Here is an 18,719-nt window from a genome sequence, read left to right on the forward strand (position 1 = left end):
ACTTGTTTATTCATGATACGATTACCAATCATGTTGGTCTAATACTGAAATGATGAAATTTGACACGTTAAAATAATGCAATTGTACATATTTACATACCTTGCCTGAGGGTAATCACTCCATGCTTTCTTCCCTGATTTAAAATGGTCTGAACTTACTCGACAGAATCTTGATGTGGGGTGCAGTGAAACACAAGGGTTTGAAGTAGAAGTAAAAAAAGAACTGATTTCCCTACTACCCTGTTAGCCGCTGATTAGAATCTTACAGCAACCATAATTGGTGGCTGCTATAGATGTACACTGTATTACATTTTATATAAAGTAGTTGTTTAGAGGATGATGACGCTTCCCTGTTATCAGTGTTGAATTCCTTGCATTGTGTACTTTCTTCTCCAAATTACTTTAAATTGAAATGTCAGTTTAGATATTTTTAGTAATTGGTCATTCCTGTCGGTAATGAGGGTCGTCCAGGTTTAAATTAAGATTACAAGTACGAAAAAGATTATTAATGAAGTCCTTATCGCCATCAGTGTGCAAGTATTTACATATTGTAAAATGTGGTCGATTATCATTGTATTCACCTCCAGTTGAAGTATATAGTTAAGGACCCTCACTTGATAATAATGTCACTGGATGGTTCCCTTTTGATCTACTGGTGGATTCCCCTCCTGTCCACTCTGTCTTCTGGTGTTCAACCCCCCCCCCCCCCCCACACACACACACACACACACACATACAGTCTGCTGCCATACAAATGAAAATAAAATAAATGCAAGTACAGATCATATTTACTCATTTTAATACCATTCAGAGTTTTTACAATGAGAAATCCATTTGACACAGAACCTAGAACACTTCCGATGTATTTGAAAATGAAAATCATCATCCTGTCAGCGATGGCCTTGTAGTTGACGGATAATTGTTTCAGGTTCTGTGCCTGATTATGTGTTCATATGCAAGAGCTTCCATACCAATACAACAAATGTGGTTAAATTTCATTAGTGGATGGCCTAATATTACCACATTGCATTGTTTAGGTGTGAACATTTTAAACATTTTTGGTAAAAGCAAATCTGATTGCTTTGTAAATATACATATGGACCAATCTCAGAATTGTTCATTTTGTGATATTTACTGAAATGTGCAGGTATCTCAACCGAGAGGCTTCTAATATCTGAGTAAGATTCAACATGGATACCCCATTAGTGTCATTTATTTTACTATCAGTTGTATGCCACTGACTGTGATCCTGATTCTTATTATTTCCACTGATTCCAAACAAAATTATGCATGTGGACATTGTATCTAACCATTGAACTGGTCAATTACTGATGTTTTCCACATAGCAATGCGATTTAAAATTGAAAAAAAAATGATTGACAGAGCTGTTTATTCATTAAATTGAAGTATTATAACCTTATTATGTGTCATCCAAGGGTGAATTTCAAGAGGTTTGTTTGGAACGTCAAGTGAACTTGCCAGCCAAATGATGAGATTACTGTCAGCAGTTCTGTACTGGAAAAAATAAAACACCTTAACAAGTTTTCAACATTGGGCAGCTGTAAAAACAGTTTGCCGCCGCGAAGTATTTATTATGTTTATTTTCATGCCATTCATAGTGCGTATTATGCTATGGCAGGTTTAAAACTGTAGAGGAAATGTTCCATAAAACTGATGAGTGGTTCGAATGCACTAGTCTTTATTGCATTTCCGGCTTTTTCACATCACTCGCCTAAATTATTTGAACCTGTGTCCATTATTACAAGTACAGGCTAACTGCTATTGTGTCATTTTAACATTATTTAGGTCTCATAATTTTATGACTTTTCCATATTTATGAAAAACTGCTGCAAAACATGTCTTTTTAACATCTGTGATTTTGTTAATTTAAGATATACTAGTAGCTAATTGTACATGTATATTCTCGCAATGAAATTGTTAAAATTTTAGCTAAATTAAAATTCTGTTAATTTGTGCATTTAGTCAAATTCGCTAAAATGGCATGTAACATTTTCTGCTGATTTTTTTTTTTCTTCCATTGATTTTGGTCGCTTTGTGAAGGCTTTCAGCAGGTGATTTGTTATTTATGCTTGGTTGCTAATGACGACTGCAGATGAAGAGACTGCAACAACTGTTTATTTCCAAGATAACTGTTGAACATTTGATACCAGAAATGTAGAGAGCTGAGTGATTTGGCATGTATGATGACTAAATTCTTCTAAGACTCTAATTACCTAAATAAAAAAATTTAAAACGCTACTTTACATATCCTAAGATTCGTCCTGATGAGAAATTCCCTCAAAATTGTTCAGTTGCAGAATTGAAGTGGTTTACACTGCTTAGTTATTCCTCACTATTCAATATTTCCCGATCATACTAATAATGCACATCTCACTAACATGATGGATATCTACGACGTGCACTGCACACAAATTAGGTCAGCTAGCCAAACAAGACTTGCAATTAATACATCTTAAACAGTTGAATCTGTCAAGATGAATATTCTTGTTTATTAATCATAACAACTGAAAGGAGTAATGTTAAACATGACATTCATATTCATGATTTTCTGTGTATAATCCTGATAAATCGGTCTGTGGAAATGATCTCTTTAGCTTCGAGCTAGCAGATTGATTTGACTCCTAGGCGTTCTCTGGCTTATACGGTACCTATTCAGAATGTCTTACTGTTTATTTTATCACTACACTTCCCAGTGATACGATCTATCATGTTGTTTCTATAAAATATTCAGTGTATAATTATAAATCTCATCTGTATGCTAGCTTATTCATATCGCTGTTACACTGATACGATGCTCAGAAATCAAGGTACCAAGATGTAACTGAAATCGAGGTACCAAGGTGTAACTGAAATCGAGGTACCAAGATGTAACTGAAATTGAGGTACCAAGATGTAACTGAAATTGAGGTACCAAGATGTAACTGAAATCGAGGTACCAAGATGTAACTGAAATCGAGGTACCAAGATGTAACTGAAATTGAGGTACCAAGATGTAACTGAAATTGAGGTACCAAGATGTAACTGAAATTGAGGTACCAAGGTGTAACTGAAATTGAGGTACCAAGATGTAACTGAAATTGAGGTACCAAGATGTAACTGAAATCGAGGTACCAAGATGTAACTGAAATTGAGGTACCAAGATGTAACTGAAATCGAGGTACCAAGATGTAACTGAAATCGAGGTACCAAGATGTAACTGAAATCGAGGTACCAAGATGTAACTGAAATCGAGGTACCAAGATGTAACTGAAATTGAGGTACCAAGATGTAACTGAAATCGAGGTACCAAGATGTAACTGAAATTTCGGTACCAAGATGTAACTGAAATTTCAGTACCAAGATGTAACTGAAATTTCTTGGTGTTGCACAAACACAAATATCCTCTTTTTCCATAGCATAATTTAAAATTAATACATAAATTTGCATACTATAATTTGTCGATGGTTTTGGGTGAGAAAATAATTAGGTACCGCAGTTAACTTTGACAACACAATGCTCATCAATATATATACTATTTTGAATAATTCATAAAGCTTGGCTTTCTCATTACAATTAATTAATATAGTACATCAGTGTACAAGTCCATTGGGGTTGAGTAGTTGTATTTTCATTCAAAGAATTCATGATTGAATTCAGTGTTTGTTTCTTGTATTACGATAATAGAATATAAATATATAAACAGTCTAGATATGTATGTATGTGAACTTCTTCACAATCATCAATGGTATACCCTAATCCGACTGTCTTCATAACATGTCAGCATGCAGAATATGCTACCGTACTTGTCAGAGTATACCCCCCCCCCCGAAAACGGGAAATTAACGAAAAATTGGGGGGGGGCTTATAAATGGATAAAAGTTAAAACTTCTGAGTGATAATTTATGCTAATTTATTCATAAACAAATCGTCCTGTGTACACTAGTATCTTCATCGACTAGCATCGTCCACTAATCGCTCTTGGGTGCGTTTACTAAGTGGAACAGCATTCGACCCTGCGTTTCACTTAAATATTGGTCTGTATGTTTTGGGGTAACGAAAGTATATTCTAATGGAAGTTTCAAATAAAAACTAACACAACTGCATTGCGTAGCAGCATATAATATATATATATAATCGGATAAATGACTTATTGTAAAATGCTGTAAATTTGGGGGGGGTGCTTATACTCGAGCAGGGGTTTATACTCGAGCAATTACAGTAATATGCTTGTGTGTATATTGAAAGAGCCTACAAGTGGACATTGCTATCATGACTGCACAGTCACTGAGCAATTCAATTTTTTGAAAGTGAACTCTTGGAACAAAATCAGTATTTGCTGATAGTATTATTAATGTATAATCCTGTTGGCTATATATCTGTATCTGACAAATAAAAGCATAAAATGAATAGAAGTAAAAGCAAAATCAGATTTGTGGTATTACAGGTAGCCCTGGGTCATGTCCATATATTTGTGTGGTGTGTCACGTTATATATGATATATTAGTAATATATTATCTTCAATTTTTTATCACTCCGCCCCATTGTCCAAATATTTGGAAAGCACTAATTTTAATAATAAACTGTTACTCGTTAAATAACAGAAACCATATAGATTTATGTCGTCATTTGTAATGCAGTCAAAGGTCAAGAAGATAAAATATTTTTTTTTTCACATGAATTACAGTATTGTAATATTTTACGAGATGCTGGTATATATCTTAACATCGGTAACTTGTCAAAAAATTATGTCTAAATTAAAATGCATTTGTTATTAACTGTTCCACTGTTAACAATTATTTTTGCTTAGAGTGATTTTTTTTGCACGTAGCATGTGCATCCAAATCATGTGCTTCATTGATACCTATTAAATATTCACAAGCAGTTATAAGACCATCAATTTTCACTGCCATCAAACGTGCCAGGGTTTCATTCTGCTATAAATGATTTGCATGGCCACAGGGCAGAACATGGAATTGTGAACGGAATTCTTCATAACGTTTCCTGTGATACTAATTGTGTTTGCAGGTGAAAGCTCATATATACGATATGTTATGATGATAGATGTCTGCTACCCCCCTCCTCTCGGTGGAGGATTAATAATTTCTGATATTTTCTTTTCTTTTTCTACTTGCCCTCATTGATAGGCAGATTTGACAATAGGAAATTATACAGCTAATAATTAGACCTGTCTTCGGTGTTTAGATGAATCAAAGAAGTATTTACTTGAATTACTTGCTGCCAGGTCATAAGATCTCTATTTTCCTTGTTGGCCTCTTTGTTTTTCATTGAATTCCAAATAAGAATATCCATATTTAATTAAGGAAATAACATGTCACAAGTAAGTCGAGGGAAATGCTGAAATATTGAAAATTAACTTAATAAAGCTTTGACACATCTCTGACCACATGACAAGTATGGTGCCTGATCAGTAGATTTTAGTTTAAGTCGCGTGCACTTTCTCTCGTCCAAACCCCTGTTATTGCCTGCAAACTGTAATATCGTAAACATTTCTGACAATGAAATATTTAACATGTTCATTGTTTTGATGTTTCTCTGTTTTTCCAAAATCCAGCTCAGAACTGATTTATTGTGAAATTAAAAATAATTTTTTCTGATGAATGTCCAATAATTTGTTGCATCAATATCTCAAGATCCACTTGATGGATTGGAATGAAATTTGGTACACATATACTTAGTTATGAACTATTATTAGATTTTACAAATCCATGTATATTAGTTTGCATACTAATTAACAACTTTTAGCATTATTTAAGTTTAACAACTTTTTGTCAAATGGGTTGACACTTGGTTCATGCGAGCTTGTGTAGTTTAATGTTTAATACCTTACTATATTAATTTGCATATGTAAATTACCTAATTTGCGAACCAGTTAACTACTTTGTTTTGTTGATATTTCAACAGTTGGTCGAAACCTGGTGCTTGCTTACTGTTTGTGTATTTGAATATCTAATCCTATTTTTGTGTACTAATAAACTCATTTCGCACGTTTTAAGCTCCCAAGGGGGAGGTAATGAGTTTTGTGTGTGCGTTTGTGTAAGCAAAACCTCAATTTCTGAGCAGATATTGATCAAATTCAGGACATAAAAAGTTTGGAAAAGGCGCAGACATGATTAATTATGGGCCCATGTCTGTGCATATTAAGTAGCTAATTTGCATATTCCCTTTTTAGCGTGTGTGGGCAGTTTTAGCAGCTATGTTACACTAAGTTATCCTTAACTGGTATTCAATGAAACCTTGTACATAAATGATGTGAGATAATTTGCTTACCTGATTAGTTTTTGGTGGAAATTTCCTGCCTATGTTTGCATATTATTTGTCAGATGCAATATTAATCCAAGTTGAATTTGGTATGTATTCTGTGTATATATTTCAAGATATTGGTTTAATTTCATTTCTTCTTGTGGTTACAATTTTGATTTGATCATCTTAATATTTCACCATCTTGAATTCAAGAACATTTTTAGCTAGTGTTTTGCTTTTATTCTTTTATACAATTTATGTCCTATTATTCTATAAAGAACATTGAGGTTAATACAGTACATGTAGTATTAATTGAAGAATACTGCTAGAATTTTGCTTATATTGCTGTACTATTATTTTTTAGGAATTTTATGTAATTTGTTAAAAAAATTGCTTGAGAAATTTGAATATTTTTTTTTCTTGTTTTCCTTTTTTTTTGTTGATCGAAATTGTAGCTATGCAGAGAAAAGTTTGTGCATCGTTAGTTTGTATTCACCCATCCATATCTGTCAATGAACAAGGTTGTAATAGTTAGGCTATGTTTTTGGTTTATTTTGATCAGTGTGCTATAAAGCAAATCCTTGAATGTCTTCCCAAGCAGAAATGTTAATGTTTAATTTACCTTCTAAAATAATGACCAATTAAATGTTTGTTTGTCAGAATGGGAAGTACTACCGTAGGTTAGTTGATGAGTTTCTCAAATTGAGCGTAAACATTGGTCATCCATTAGCTGTGGAAGTGTTCCTTCCTCTTGAATCGCGCATGACTTAGACCTCTGTCTGCTGAGAGGTCTCTGAGTTATGGGTTCATTGAAATAGCAGGCACACATAAGCATGTAGACATTTGACTATTTATTGGGTACAGTCAACTGGAAACAGAATGGCGATGACTGTAGTTTAGCATAAGAGTAGTTTTGATTTCCTATGCACCAACATATGCCCTCTGTGTCCTGTAATGTGAATTTCAAGTGTATAATTCATTATTAAACTTTTAACATAAAAATCAACTATTTCACAAATTCAAGCATAATTTTAAAAAATTCAATGTTCATTCAACCTATAACCAATGAGAAATTATGTTAATTTTGTTCAAAATTAACAAATTCAAAAAAAAGCATAAAGTGTGCATGCTGTATCAAAAATGCTGGCATTCAAATGGTAATATTCAACGAGATAATGTGCCTTGTATAGTTTGTGAGTGAGCTGAATGAACCTAAGCCTGAGAAAGCAATCATGGTTATAAACCTGGGGTTTCAAAATATTTAATATTTGATTAGACATATAAGTGTAGATTATTTTCATTCTAATTGTACTGTAAATTGTACTGGGATTGTTTTTCATTTCATTTTGAAAATATTTGTCTGAATTGCTCCTAATTACAGGCACCTAATAATTTCTCTGATCAATTATTACTGTAACATTTTATGAAATATGCAAATCTCTAAAATATCTCTATAACTGAATTAAAACCACAAGATTTGAATTTCTGCAAGTTTTTTGTCATGATTGAATTACGGAACATGTTTCCATGGCAACAAGTCAGGTATGCCACTACAAGTAGGGTTCTGGTTTGTGATAAAGATATTCAGAATCAACTGGACACTTTCCCATTGCTTTAGATTGTACTCGTGTAATGCCATCATATGTTGTATGTTACCATGACTTAATTTGTTGATTTAATATAAAAAAAAAATCAGTGTGTTAACTGTCAGAAACAATTTGGATCCTAGTGGATTTATTTGAAGTGTGAGATTATAGGATTAAGCAAACTAAGCAGATATAAAAACTATTAGAGGTAACACATATTAGAAATTAGGTCAACTGAGATTTGAAGCCTTTCTTCTTGTTATTGTTTACCGATTGGATGTACCGGTACTCCATATTGAATCTAGGTGCTGGCTCCCCAATGGCTGCCTACTTGTGGACAATGCTACTAAAGCAATAACTATCAAATGCCAGATCCATCATGGTAGTGTTAAAATCAATCGTAGACAGACTCCCCAGGTAATCAAAGAATCTTTACCCTGCTTCCCGGCTACAATTTGAAATATAGAGCATTCTCTACATTCCCTTGGGTAGATTTGTAGTTTGAGCACTGTGGTTCTCAGGTATAGATGGAATTCCAGCAATTGAAATGGCTGGTCCCACAATGGCAATTCAATTCATCGAAAAGCTGGTAATCACGATTTTCTGAAAAGCCCAAGAAATGAAAACTAGTAGAAGCCGATTACGCTTTATTGAGAGATTACTAACTCTAATTCCATGTCTGCAAATGTGATCTAATACCCAATATTTTATTTCATCATCATGTATGCTAATTTTAATCAAGGAAAAGTGTTGGAATGTCTGAGAAGATTTGTGGTGCCCTAGTCAAGTAGAAAATCAGCTTTGGTGTCATTTACCGCTGCATTGTCAGCTGAAATTTAAATGTCTGTGGCAGTGTTCTAGATAAGCTTCAGTGAATTGGCATAGTTGCATCACATATGTTCCTGATCACTGAATTTGATATTTAAGTTTTCAATATAATAATTTTTTAAAAAGAAAAACTTGAAGTACTTCTACTTTTTGATTTATTGTAACAACCTAGCAATGAAAATGTTTACCTTCAACATACTTCATTCCCAAAAAAAAATTCCAAGGCCAGTTAAGTTGATATACTGTAAATCTTCTGTAGGTTTTTGCAACCATACATGTATACCTTTTTTCAAGGTTTATAGTTCCACCTTCAGATTTGCTACTTTACCTTTAAATAGCAACATTGATATGATATGCTGTTATGGTTCTCTTTGTAATCAAATCAGTTTTCAGAATAACTTTGACGTAATGAAAGCCATAACCTAGAAATTCTTGTGCATGTCTTAAATTTGGAGTATTCCGTTTCAATTAAATCTCTCCATGTTTTCCTACAACTCATGATTTCCCGAGTACAACTTCCAAAGACCGCACATTCTAATGCGAGTGATCACTATCCAGTCAAGACCCAGAAGGGGTAATTACCGGGTACATGTATCAATCTCCCAATCCAAACCATTTTCAAAAGATTTTAATATCATTCATGTTACTGTGTTCAGGAGAGCCATTTTTAACTTAACCACTTTTTTCAAAAGGCAAGACCAGCTTTCTGCATAGCAAATGGTGACATATTGGTAAAATGAGCAGTACTCACACTGTAAGGTTAAAGGTCACCTTGCCAGATAACCATGCCTTGTAGATCAGCATGTATATTCAAACACACATTCAGATTTAATCAATTATTTTGATCTCAGACATGTATCATCATAATCGTTTATTGCAAATTTCACTTAAATTATATATTATTGTTGTTTACAGTTTCTAGCAGCAGCCTTGCGTCATTTGATGGTAGCTCCTATTTCACCTATGACCTCTCGAAGAAAGGAATACAGACTCAGGAAGATGTGATTCAGTTTGAATTCCGTACACAAAATCCGAATGGTCTTATCCTCCAAACTGGAAATATTAACGACTATGTGTTTTTTGGTTTGGAAGATGGGATGATCGCCTTTGCTATTAACTTGGGATCTGGTCCTTATGCTGAGGTTATTACGAGCAAGAACTTCAATGACAATAAGTGGCATAAAGTAGTAATGACCAGAAAGAGACAGCAGGTAACTTACTATTTAAATAATAAAATTCATCGTTCCAACCATGTGTTTTTGTTATTACTGTAGTTTTTTGTTTCACTCCATGTTTTTCCTTTCATACTATGAGCAGAATATAATGGTCTTTAAAATACCTTCATTTGTTGGGCCCAAATTTTTTCCCCAAATTTTGCAAATTGGTGTGATCTTTTTATTGCAATTTCTTAATTCATTTTGTTCAAAATGCATGCAGATATACCTTTACTTGTCCATTCATTGTCGACAGAAAATAAATTTTTTTGAAATGTGACAAATAGTTTGGCTTTAGAATCTTAGTAATGCTTTTCTCAACTTTATCACGTGCAAAACCTAATTTTCGGTTCTTCCTTTCTAGGTTGACATCATGATAGACGATACTACAAATCTTTCTGGTAACACTCCAGGGACCTACAGCTCATTTACCTCCAAAAATCTATTCTATGTTGGCGGTGCACCAACACCCAAAAACCTGCCTGGATCTAGCATCAACAGTAATTTCATTGGCTGTTTAAGAGAGGTAGGCAGGAATTTATTGTTTGTTTTTTTCAGCCATTCACTTTGCGTTCATTATAAATGGAGTCAAAATGGAGTCTCCAAAAATCAAGGTGAGCCAGCTTGTGAGGTCAGTCTTCAAGAAAAAAATGAACTTGTATGTGACTAAAATGTCGTTATCCCAAGTTTCTTTGTTACAGATTTTTGTTTACAGATGGATTTTGTTCAAGCTTGGTATATACATTAGACATTATGGGACCTTGATGCAAATAATTTTGTTTTTCAGATAAGATTCAAAATGGCCGACTGGTGGCCATTTTGTTTTAATGAATGTGGTTCTTGTGCCATATCTCTGACTTGCTTTTACTGATTATGTTCAAATTTAAAATATTCATTATACATCATGTCATAGATAGACAGATATATTGGTTTGACAATCGTATTCAAAATGGCCGAATGGTGACATTTTTGTGCTAAAAAATCATCAAATATCAAGCATTTCTGGCATTTATAGATGGATTTCGTTCAAACTTGGTACGTTACATTAGACATTACGGGTTCCTGATGCACATTTTATTTTTCAGATCGGATTCAAAATGGCTGACTGGCGCCATTTTATTTTTATGAATGGGCTTCTAGACCCATATCTCTGACTTGTTTTGACTGATTATGTTCAAATTTTATATATTTGTTATACATCATGTTATAGATATATACATGTATGGGTGATTTTGTTTTAATTAATGCCGTTCCTGAGCAATATGGACGAGTACTTGTTTGACGATCAGATACAAATGTCAATCATTTTAATGTTAAACAACCATCATAATCATATTCCTGACATGGTTATATTTCAACTATATTGCGACAAACAAAACTATATATCTTAAATTCGATAACTTGTTTTTACAATTTTTCGTTTACCAAATTACAAATTCAAAAACTATATAAGATATTTTTCAAGATCACTATATCAATGTACGATTTTCTGCTTTCAATGACATGCCAGGGAATTAGCAAGCTAATTGTGCCACAGCAAATCTTTGTGTCAGTGGCGCATCATATCGGCATATGGTACCGGTATGTATTTCATCATATTATGCTGTATAATATTCCTGTATGAAATCATCTTGTTCATTTCTTCTTGACATGCCCAAATCCAAACTTGACAATCTTTTTGTCATTTAATTTAGATTTCCACTCAAAAAACTGGGGAAAACCATTAGGTACAGTAACTTGTAAAATCTCAGTTGCTTGGATACAAAAGTGTGTGACTTTTGTAACGTATTGCAGCACGGAAAAAAGGGCAACAGAGAAGAACAGATCATACTCATATAATAACATAATAAATGTATACTTACATAAATGGTTTTCAAATTTGATTTTAAAAAAACAGCTACTTGTATGACATGCTACTGTAAAATCTGTATTAGAAACCGCGGCTTCTATTAAAATGGTACAATGAAACGGAAGGGATGCGGCTTCTATTAAAATGGTACAGTGCAATAGAGGGGATGCGGCTTCTAATAGAGCATCTACACATATGAGAATTGATGAATTTTTGGTTCTCAATTATTCAAAAAGAATGGGTTCAACTTCTATTAGGGATGCGGCTTCCAATACAGATTTTACGGTGGGGCGGCTACTAATTTTACGGTACTATATTTTTTCAAAGCCCCTTTTCTAAGATTTATTTTCTATTGTGATAAACCAAATATGTCAATCCCAAAAGTTTGAAAGTCACCTGATTGTTGTTGAAATAGTCCATTAACCACCATAGCACCAATATCAGACATAGTAATTATGGGTCAGAGCAACTTGCTTTGATTCACTCATTGACCATCATTGCACCAAAAACAGACATCATATTCATGACAGAGAACACAATATGGTCTACCCTTGCATGAATATCACACCCAAAAACAAACCCAATTTAGGCATATGGATATCATACAAGAAGGAAGTATTGTCTCCTCAGTCATCCTGATTTTGGTTATTTTTCAATATTAATTTCCTGTTTGTTTAGTATGATGCTGTTTTAAATTATTCATCCTATCTTCATTTCCTAATTGGATATGTAATAATGAAAGTTATGATATTACAAATATGCTGGTGCTGGGTTAAAGCAAATCCTACAAAGAATTAGGTAGATATATGACACAAAAATCTGTTTTTGTAATAAACTAAAAAGTCTCTTGAGATACCAAGTCACATGCACCTGCTATTATAGAAGTATGCAAGGAATGGATAAACATCTACCTGATTAAGAAATTTGATAACATGTTTTTTATTGACTTGTTATATACAGATATGTATGTATGTGTATGGGGGTATTATAATTAATTTTATTTGTTTGTCTGGTTAATGTATATCATTATATATATGTTGAAAGAAAACAGATTTTTGTGTGTCTTTTGGGTGAGTTAGCTGGTATGAGTATGGACAAGTTGTGGCAAGCTTGTGGGATATTTAGATAGATTGTTGGCATTGCAAGGAACAATATGAATATTTTTTTGAGCGTGTATGCGATAATCATTAAAAATAGCAGCGTGTAGTCTACCTTTGAGAGTTGCGGAGAGCATGCTGTACCCAGTACTGCCACTGTTAAAGACTTTAACTTTGAGATTAACTATTAAAATTGTGGTATCGTATGCTCTTATTATTATGACCCCTGAAGTTATCATAATTTAAAAATCAAACAGGAATTTGATAGTCAACATTTTAGATGTTTTTCGTTCAAATTTCAAAGCTTCAGACAGAGTTCCTGCATTATTGCAATCTGAAAGAGAGATTTTTACTAGTATTGGAGTATTGTAGTCTGTAATCGTTTTATTTCCTGCGTTACTAATTCTAAGAATGATAAGAAATCTACAATATAATTTACAATAGAAAAGACTTTGATTGGACCTTCATTCAAAGCCTGGTTTGGATTAATACATCGAGACGATGTTTTCATTCACCCTGCTGAAATTGCAACATAATTGAATCTTAGCTCTCTGATGGCTTTTATTCACCCTCCAGAATAGCAATAGCATGCAATAATCATAGGCTGAATTGGAAACTTCGTAACACGAAATGTAATAATAAAAAGATGTGAAAAATCATGCACGAACACAACTCCTCGTGATTGACTTGTTTTCTGCGGGTTAGCTTAACGCAGACTGCATGCAAAAATACCGGTAGTGAAAATTAACTGAGTAAATAAGGATATCTGGCAGACACTCAAGTTTTCACATTGTTATATATATATATATATATATATATATATGGAGTCAGCTGAAAGGAAAAATGAAAACTGCTAAGTATGTCAGTGACAAGACAAAATATAAGACCATTCCTTGCAGGAGGATTTAAATTTGATAGCAAACTTTTTTTGTTGTGAATTCTTGTTCTGACATCAGGATGTGACAGTTATACACAACTGCTGAAAACAATGCGAGCCTTATAAATGTATAAGTTTATGTCAATTCAGAGAATACAAAGATTGTCTCTTCAACATGTTCTCTTCGTTCTGATCTAAAACGTAATACTCCAGAATTTGTATTTAATAATGTGGTATATGCGTTTAAAGTAGATTGGGCTTGGATCAATAATATTTCTGAATATTCATTAATCCATGGTAACAAAGACCATGGGATAAATGCTATTTCTCTAATTATATGATGCATATCTCGACAGTGATGAGAGTAAAGTCAGATAAATGTCACATTTATTGTAAAATGCTAGTATATGTATTTTGTGTGCAGATGCCACGTAGCAAAGTTTTTCACAACTATGCTGGCAATCAAGAAGTCTATGTTGACAATCTCATGGATCAATTATTATTCAATAACATCTTGAAATGTTTTTTTGCGAGCTTCAGCAAAGATCACATATACGCACTGACACTAAATATACTCTAATTGTTGGTTGCGTGCAATACAACACTTTTGCCAGCACATAATTCTCGTATGAATAGTGGGCTGTATTATTCATCGCTGCACGAGTTCCCCATTCAACATTTCTCTCATCTTATTAGTAATGGTAATATTTTATTGCATCTGTAGAAAAGAGAACATTTCTATTCAATAGGTGATTTTTCGTTCAACTTGCGAGATCTCGAGAGATGCATGAAATACGATTTGATTTTCAACTCTAATTTCTTTATTTCGTAGCTCACATCGATCTTCGACAGAGGAATATGGCTTTCGAATAATCTGACTTAATCGAAATTGTCTATCATCAAATGTGTACAGCACATTATTAAGCATGAAAATGCCCCCCAAAATATTTTTACCTTTGTTCTGTTTTTACGTTTGATTTCACGCATAACGCGTGAATCTCGCAGTGAATGAAAAATGGTCTATTGTTAGCAATAAGTATATGGGTAACAAAAACTAAAAAGTAAGGTCTAAACACAGTCCCTCTATAGAGGGACTGTGGTCTAAAGAAGGATTATGCAATTTCATTTCGTGTCGTGGAGCACCTGTTTACAAAACTTTCAATGAGTTTCATCATTTCCTCAACTCAATGCTAGTTTACATACATGAATAATCTACAAAACGACTATTAGGGTAACACTATCCCTTGTCTGGATTAGCACAAAAGTGAGCCGTAATTTGAATGGAAATTGTGTCTGCATTTTTTTGCCTATAACTCTTCATGCACTGTGATTTGTGTGTCATGCAATATGGAAATATTGGTCAGTAGTTTTAGTTGTTGTATAAGCATATTTGTAATTACAGAATAAGTAGCTGGTCAATAGACAGACTTGTATCTATGATAATACAGTACTGAGCCTGTGATATCAAAACAAACCAGAAAGAGGAAAGACTGAATAACTTTAAAACAATATACAATTGTAGTGTTGCATTGGCCAAATATTTAAAAAATACAATACTTTGAAATACTTTATTTTAGCTGGAATGAATTTTCGCTGAAAAGACTTTTTGGGTGTTTTGTATGGAATTTATTTTCACTGATTTTTTTTTTGATGAGTTGAATGTAAAATATACGAAAAAAAAGTATATTCGCTGGATTTTATTTTCACTGAATCATTCCTTCAGCGAAAATAGCGAAAATTTCAAGTGAAAATAAAGTATTTTACAGTATACAAAATTTTGATAACAAGGGTATCATTTTTGTAATAAATAATTTCAAATTATGTATTATTTGTTTCTGTCTGCAATGTATTTTATGTTTTGTCTTTACCATACAGTACCCTCAGATTGGACTTATTAAAAAATACACTTTTGTAACCCCATGGAGAGAACTCTGTATTTGTAGTTTTAAATAGTCAACCTCCGCCCAATTGTTACATACCAATAACACTGTAAATCAAGTGGGGCTTATACATTCGTTGTGGCAAGGTTCACAAATTTCTGTTTATACAGCCCAGACTTAGACGTGTAAACATTAGTTCTTATTGGCTCAGTGTTTCAGGTGCCGTGAAGAGTTTCTAACACCTTGGGCAATGCTCTGGTTCTAGTAGTGGTGAAGTACAATTTCACATGTCCTAGTCACTACCTGTGTACAAAGTTCTTTAAGGTTGTCTGTCAGTATGACAGTCTTTAAATAAATTCAACTGCATGCTTGATTTATCTAGATGGTAATTCCCTCTTTGGAAGAGACATGTCACTTCTACATTGTGCCAGACAGTCTGTGTGGGCGGAACTAGCAATAAATATCTGGCATACCTGCAGGAATTTATCACACGTACCAGCAATAAAGATGGTGGTACTTCCTGTTACTGCTGCCACAAGATATAAACGTCCAAAAAAGACTCAAATTAGAATCAAAATTAGCATTAACAGGAAGGAATAAAGTTGATGCAGAGTGTGCACGTATCTAATAACATCAAGAAACGATTATGGTCATATAGAATAATAAAAGTGTTACTAATTTAGATTATATACCATCCAAGTCTTCATGCATCTTGACTGTAGCTAGCAACTTAGTAATTTCTAATGGTACCATGTCATGATGTTGGAGTGCATACTGTTGACTTGTTTGTTAAAACAAGATTGTGGAGTCAAGTGTTGACATGAACTGCTTTACAACCCATTTATTATTAGTTTTAATTTTATTTCTAAAAAAAATCTGTACTATATTGACCACCAACATTGCATGGTGATTTACCAGTTCAGAGATTCGAATTCAGCCATTGTGATTTTTCTGTAGAAAAATTTAAATTCCCTTCTTTCCGTATTAAACACGCGTCTCTCCTCAAGATTGAAATATGATGAGTTTATGATGTTAGCATGTCTGGTGTGTTGTTGTAACATTGACTGAATTTATCAGTTCATTAATCAGCAATGATGAATCACCAGTCTCTCGAAACAACCCAATTGAAACGTATGATCAGTGTAGTAGCATCGTGCCTTAAACGCGGTAGAACATGCTCAGTCTTGTTGTTTTGTCTCCTGATACAATTTGATAATGTTCCACCGCTTTGAAATGGCCAAACATGAGCACAATAGGTGTGTAGCACATACACATCGAACCAGCTCCCCAAATGTACCCCGAAGTGAAATTGAAATATTAGAACAGGTTTTTGAGTAATTGCAATATGAGACTCTGCACCATATGGGAGAGGTATAGTCCCAGAAGATTTACACGGAAATCTAGTTACTTAGGTATGGGTTTAATTACTTGAAATTCAGTCATTGCAGACGAAAGTGTTCTCATGATTGCTTTGTGATTGATCTTACCCTAGCTTTCGTTCATACATACTGTGAACTGATCATTGGATACAGACATGCGCAGTCATGCATTACTAGAGGGATTCGGCATTCGCTTGTAACTCTCTATTGACGACTTCTGTTATACTGTACGAAACTACTGTAAATTCCTTTTTTATTTCCCAAGGGACAAATTTTGTGAATTTTGTATATCATTGAAAATTATTTTTCTTAAAGACATTGCCATCAAACAACTACTAGTATTAGAAAAGTGTGACTTGCCAGAATGATAGTAAATCTAAAAATTATGATAATTGAAGGTTTACAGCAAGTACCCTTTAGCTACATGAATAGATGGATATGATGGAAGCAAATTGATTTGATAGATGGTTATGTATGAGGTTATAAGATTGTGTGTTGAATAAAACCTTGAGATTGAATGGTTTTGGAGATATGGAAATTAAAATTGGGTAGGTTATTTTATCAACACATAACAACCCTTGGAAGAAATGAAAATGTTTACAATTAAAAAAAATAAAAATACACATAATGCAGTTAAAAAACAAAAATATGACAATTAAAGTGTGTGTTGCTGTCTGAGTTGCAGTATTGCAAGCGGTATTAACATGTCATTGCTGCCTATAAGAAATTCAAATTTATTTTTTATGTTAAAAACATGTTGAAATGAAAAAAAACAGATGGAATTTAAATGAGATAGAAATGGACATGGACATATTATGTCAAGTCAAAAAGAAATTTTCTGCATCATTTGATACTAGTGACCTGAAGCAAAAACGTATTTTTGCATGGCCGCTGGATTGACATTCTCGTTTTTTTTTAATGAACATCATTGTTACTGAAGGCATTGAATAAATGTAAATTATTGATCAGAGTCTGTTGTGCAAAATGTGCATCCTGAAGGCAAGTTTAGCTTGATTTTTTTTTATTATGTTTTGAACATGACTCAAATATCGTTTCTCAAAAGATCCTTGTTTATGCTATATGCAAGACAGAAATGGACGGATACATGCAAAAACTAAAATTGTGTAAAAGGGATATCAGCTGACTGATCTCCCAACAGAGTATGTTCTGCGCAATTTACTAAACGTGTGGTTTTAAGGCTTGGAGAATGTTGTCTTAAGGTGTAGATGCAGGTTCTTGGGCACTCAGTTTGTTTACGTTGCTCTTTGATTGACAAGTCACTGTTGATGCAAATGAGTTTCTGGCCTCAGTTATGGTGCGGCGATGTGTAACTTCCTGTCCGCGACCCTGTTTAACTTACTTCAAGTGCTATCAACTAGTCTCGCAAACTACAAAAAACCGTAGACGCTTCCAGCATGCAAGCGAAATACAGAAAACATACAGTTGCAAATGATAAGTAAACTTTTTCACCCTTATCTCGCAACATGTCGACAACTTCTAGCCTGGCAGCTTCCAGTGGTGTACTGTACTGTTAAATTTTTTTTTCTCCCAAGGCATTATAAAACTGACTAATTATACATTTTTCGTTTCACTGTAACAATCACCGTGCTGATAGCATTGCGATGCAATGGATAAACACCATTGCTGTGCTGTCATCGATCGATAACTAATTTTTCAGTGGCAATATACAAAAACGTAAAATGCTCGGTTAATCAAATTATTGGTACGATAGATACTCTCATGCTGATG

General features: G+C 33.7%; 1 protein-coding gene across 6 annotated transcripts in view; it reads left to right on the forward strand.

Moving 5' to 3' along the window:
- LOC100368857 (neurexin-1) overlaps nt 1-18,719 on the forward strand; it is a 75,568-nt gene that overhangs the window by 31,209 nt on the left and 25,640 nt on the right. For all 6 annotated transcript variants that reach the window (XM_085493362.1, XM_085493341.1, XM_085493366.1 and 3 more), the window contains 2 exons: nt 9,590-9,885; nt 10,253-10,414. In XM_085493362.1, coding sequence (XP_085349488.1) covers nt 9,590-9,885; nt 10,253-10,414 — 458 coding nt within the window. The remainder of the gene's footprint in view (nt 1-9,589; nt 9,886-10,252; nt 10,415-18,719) is intronic.

This window comes from Saccoglossus kowalevskii, chromosome 2 (genome assembly GCF_978046115.1).
Source record: "Saccoglossus kowalevskii chromosome 2, keSacKowa6.1, whole genome shotgun sequence".
Lineage (NCBI taxonomy): Eukaryota > Metazoa > Hemichordata > Enteropneusta > Harrimaniidae > Saccoglossus > Saccoglossus kowalevskii.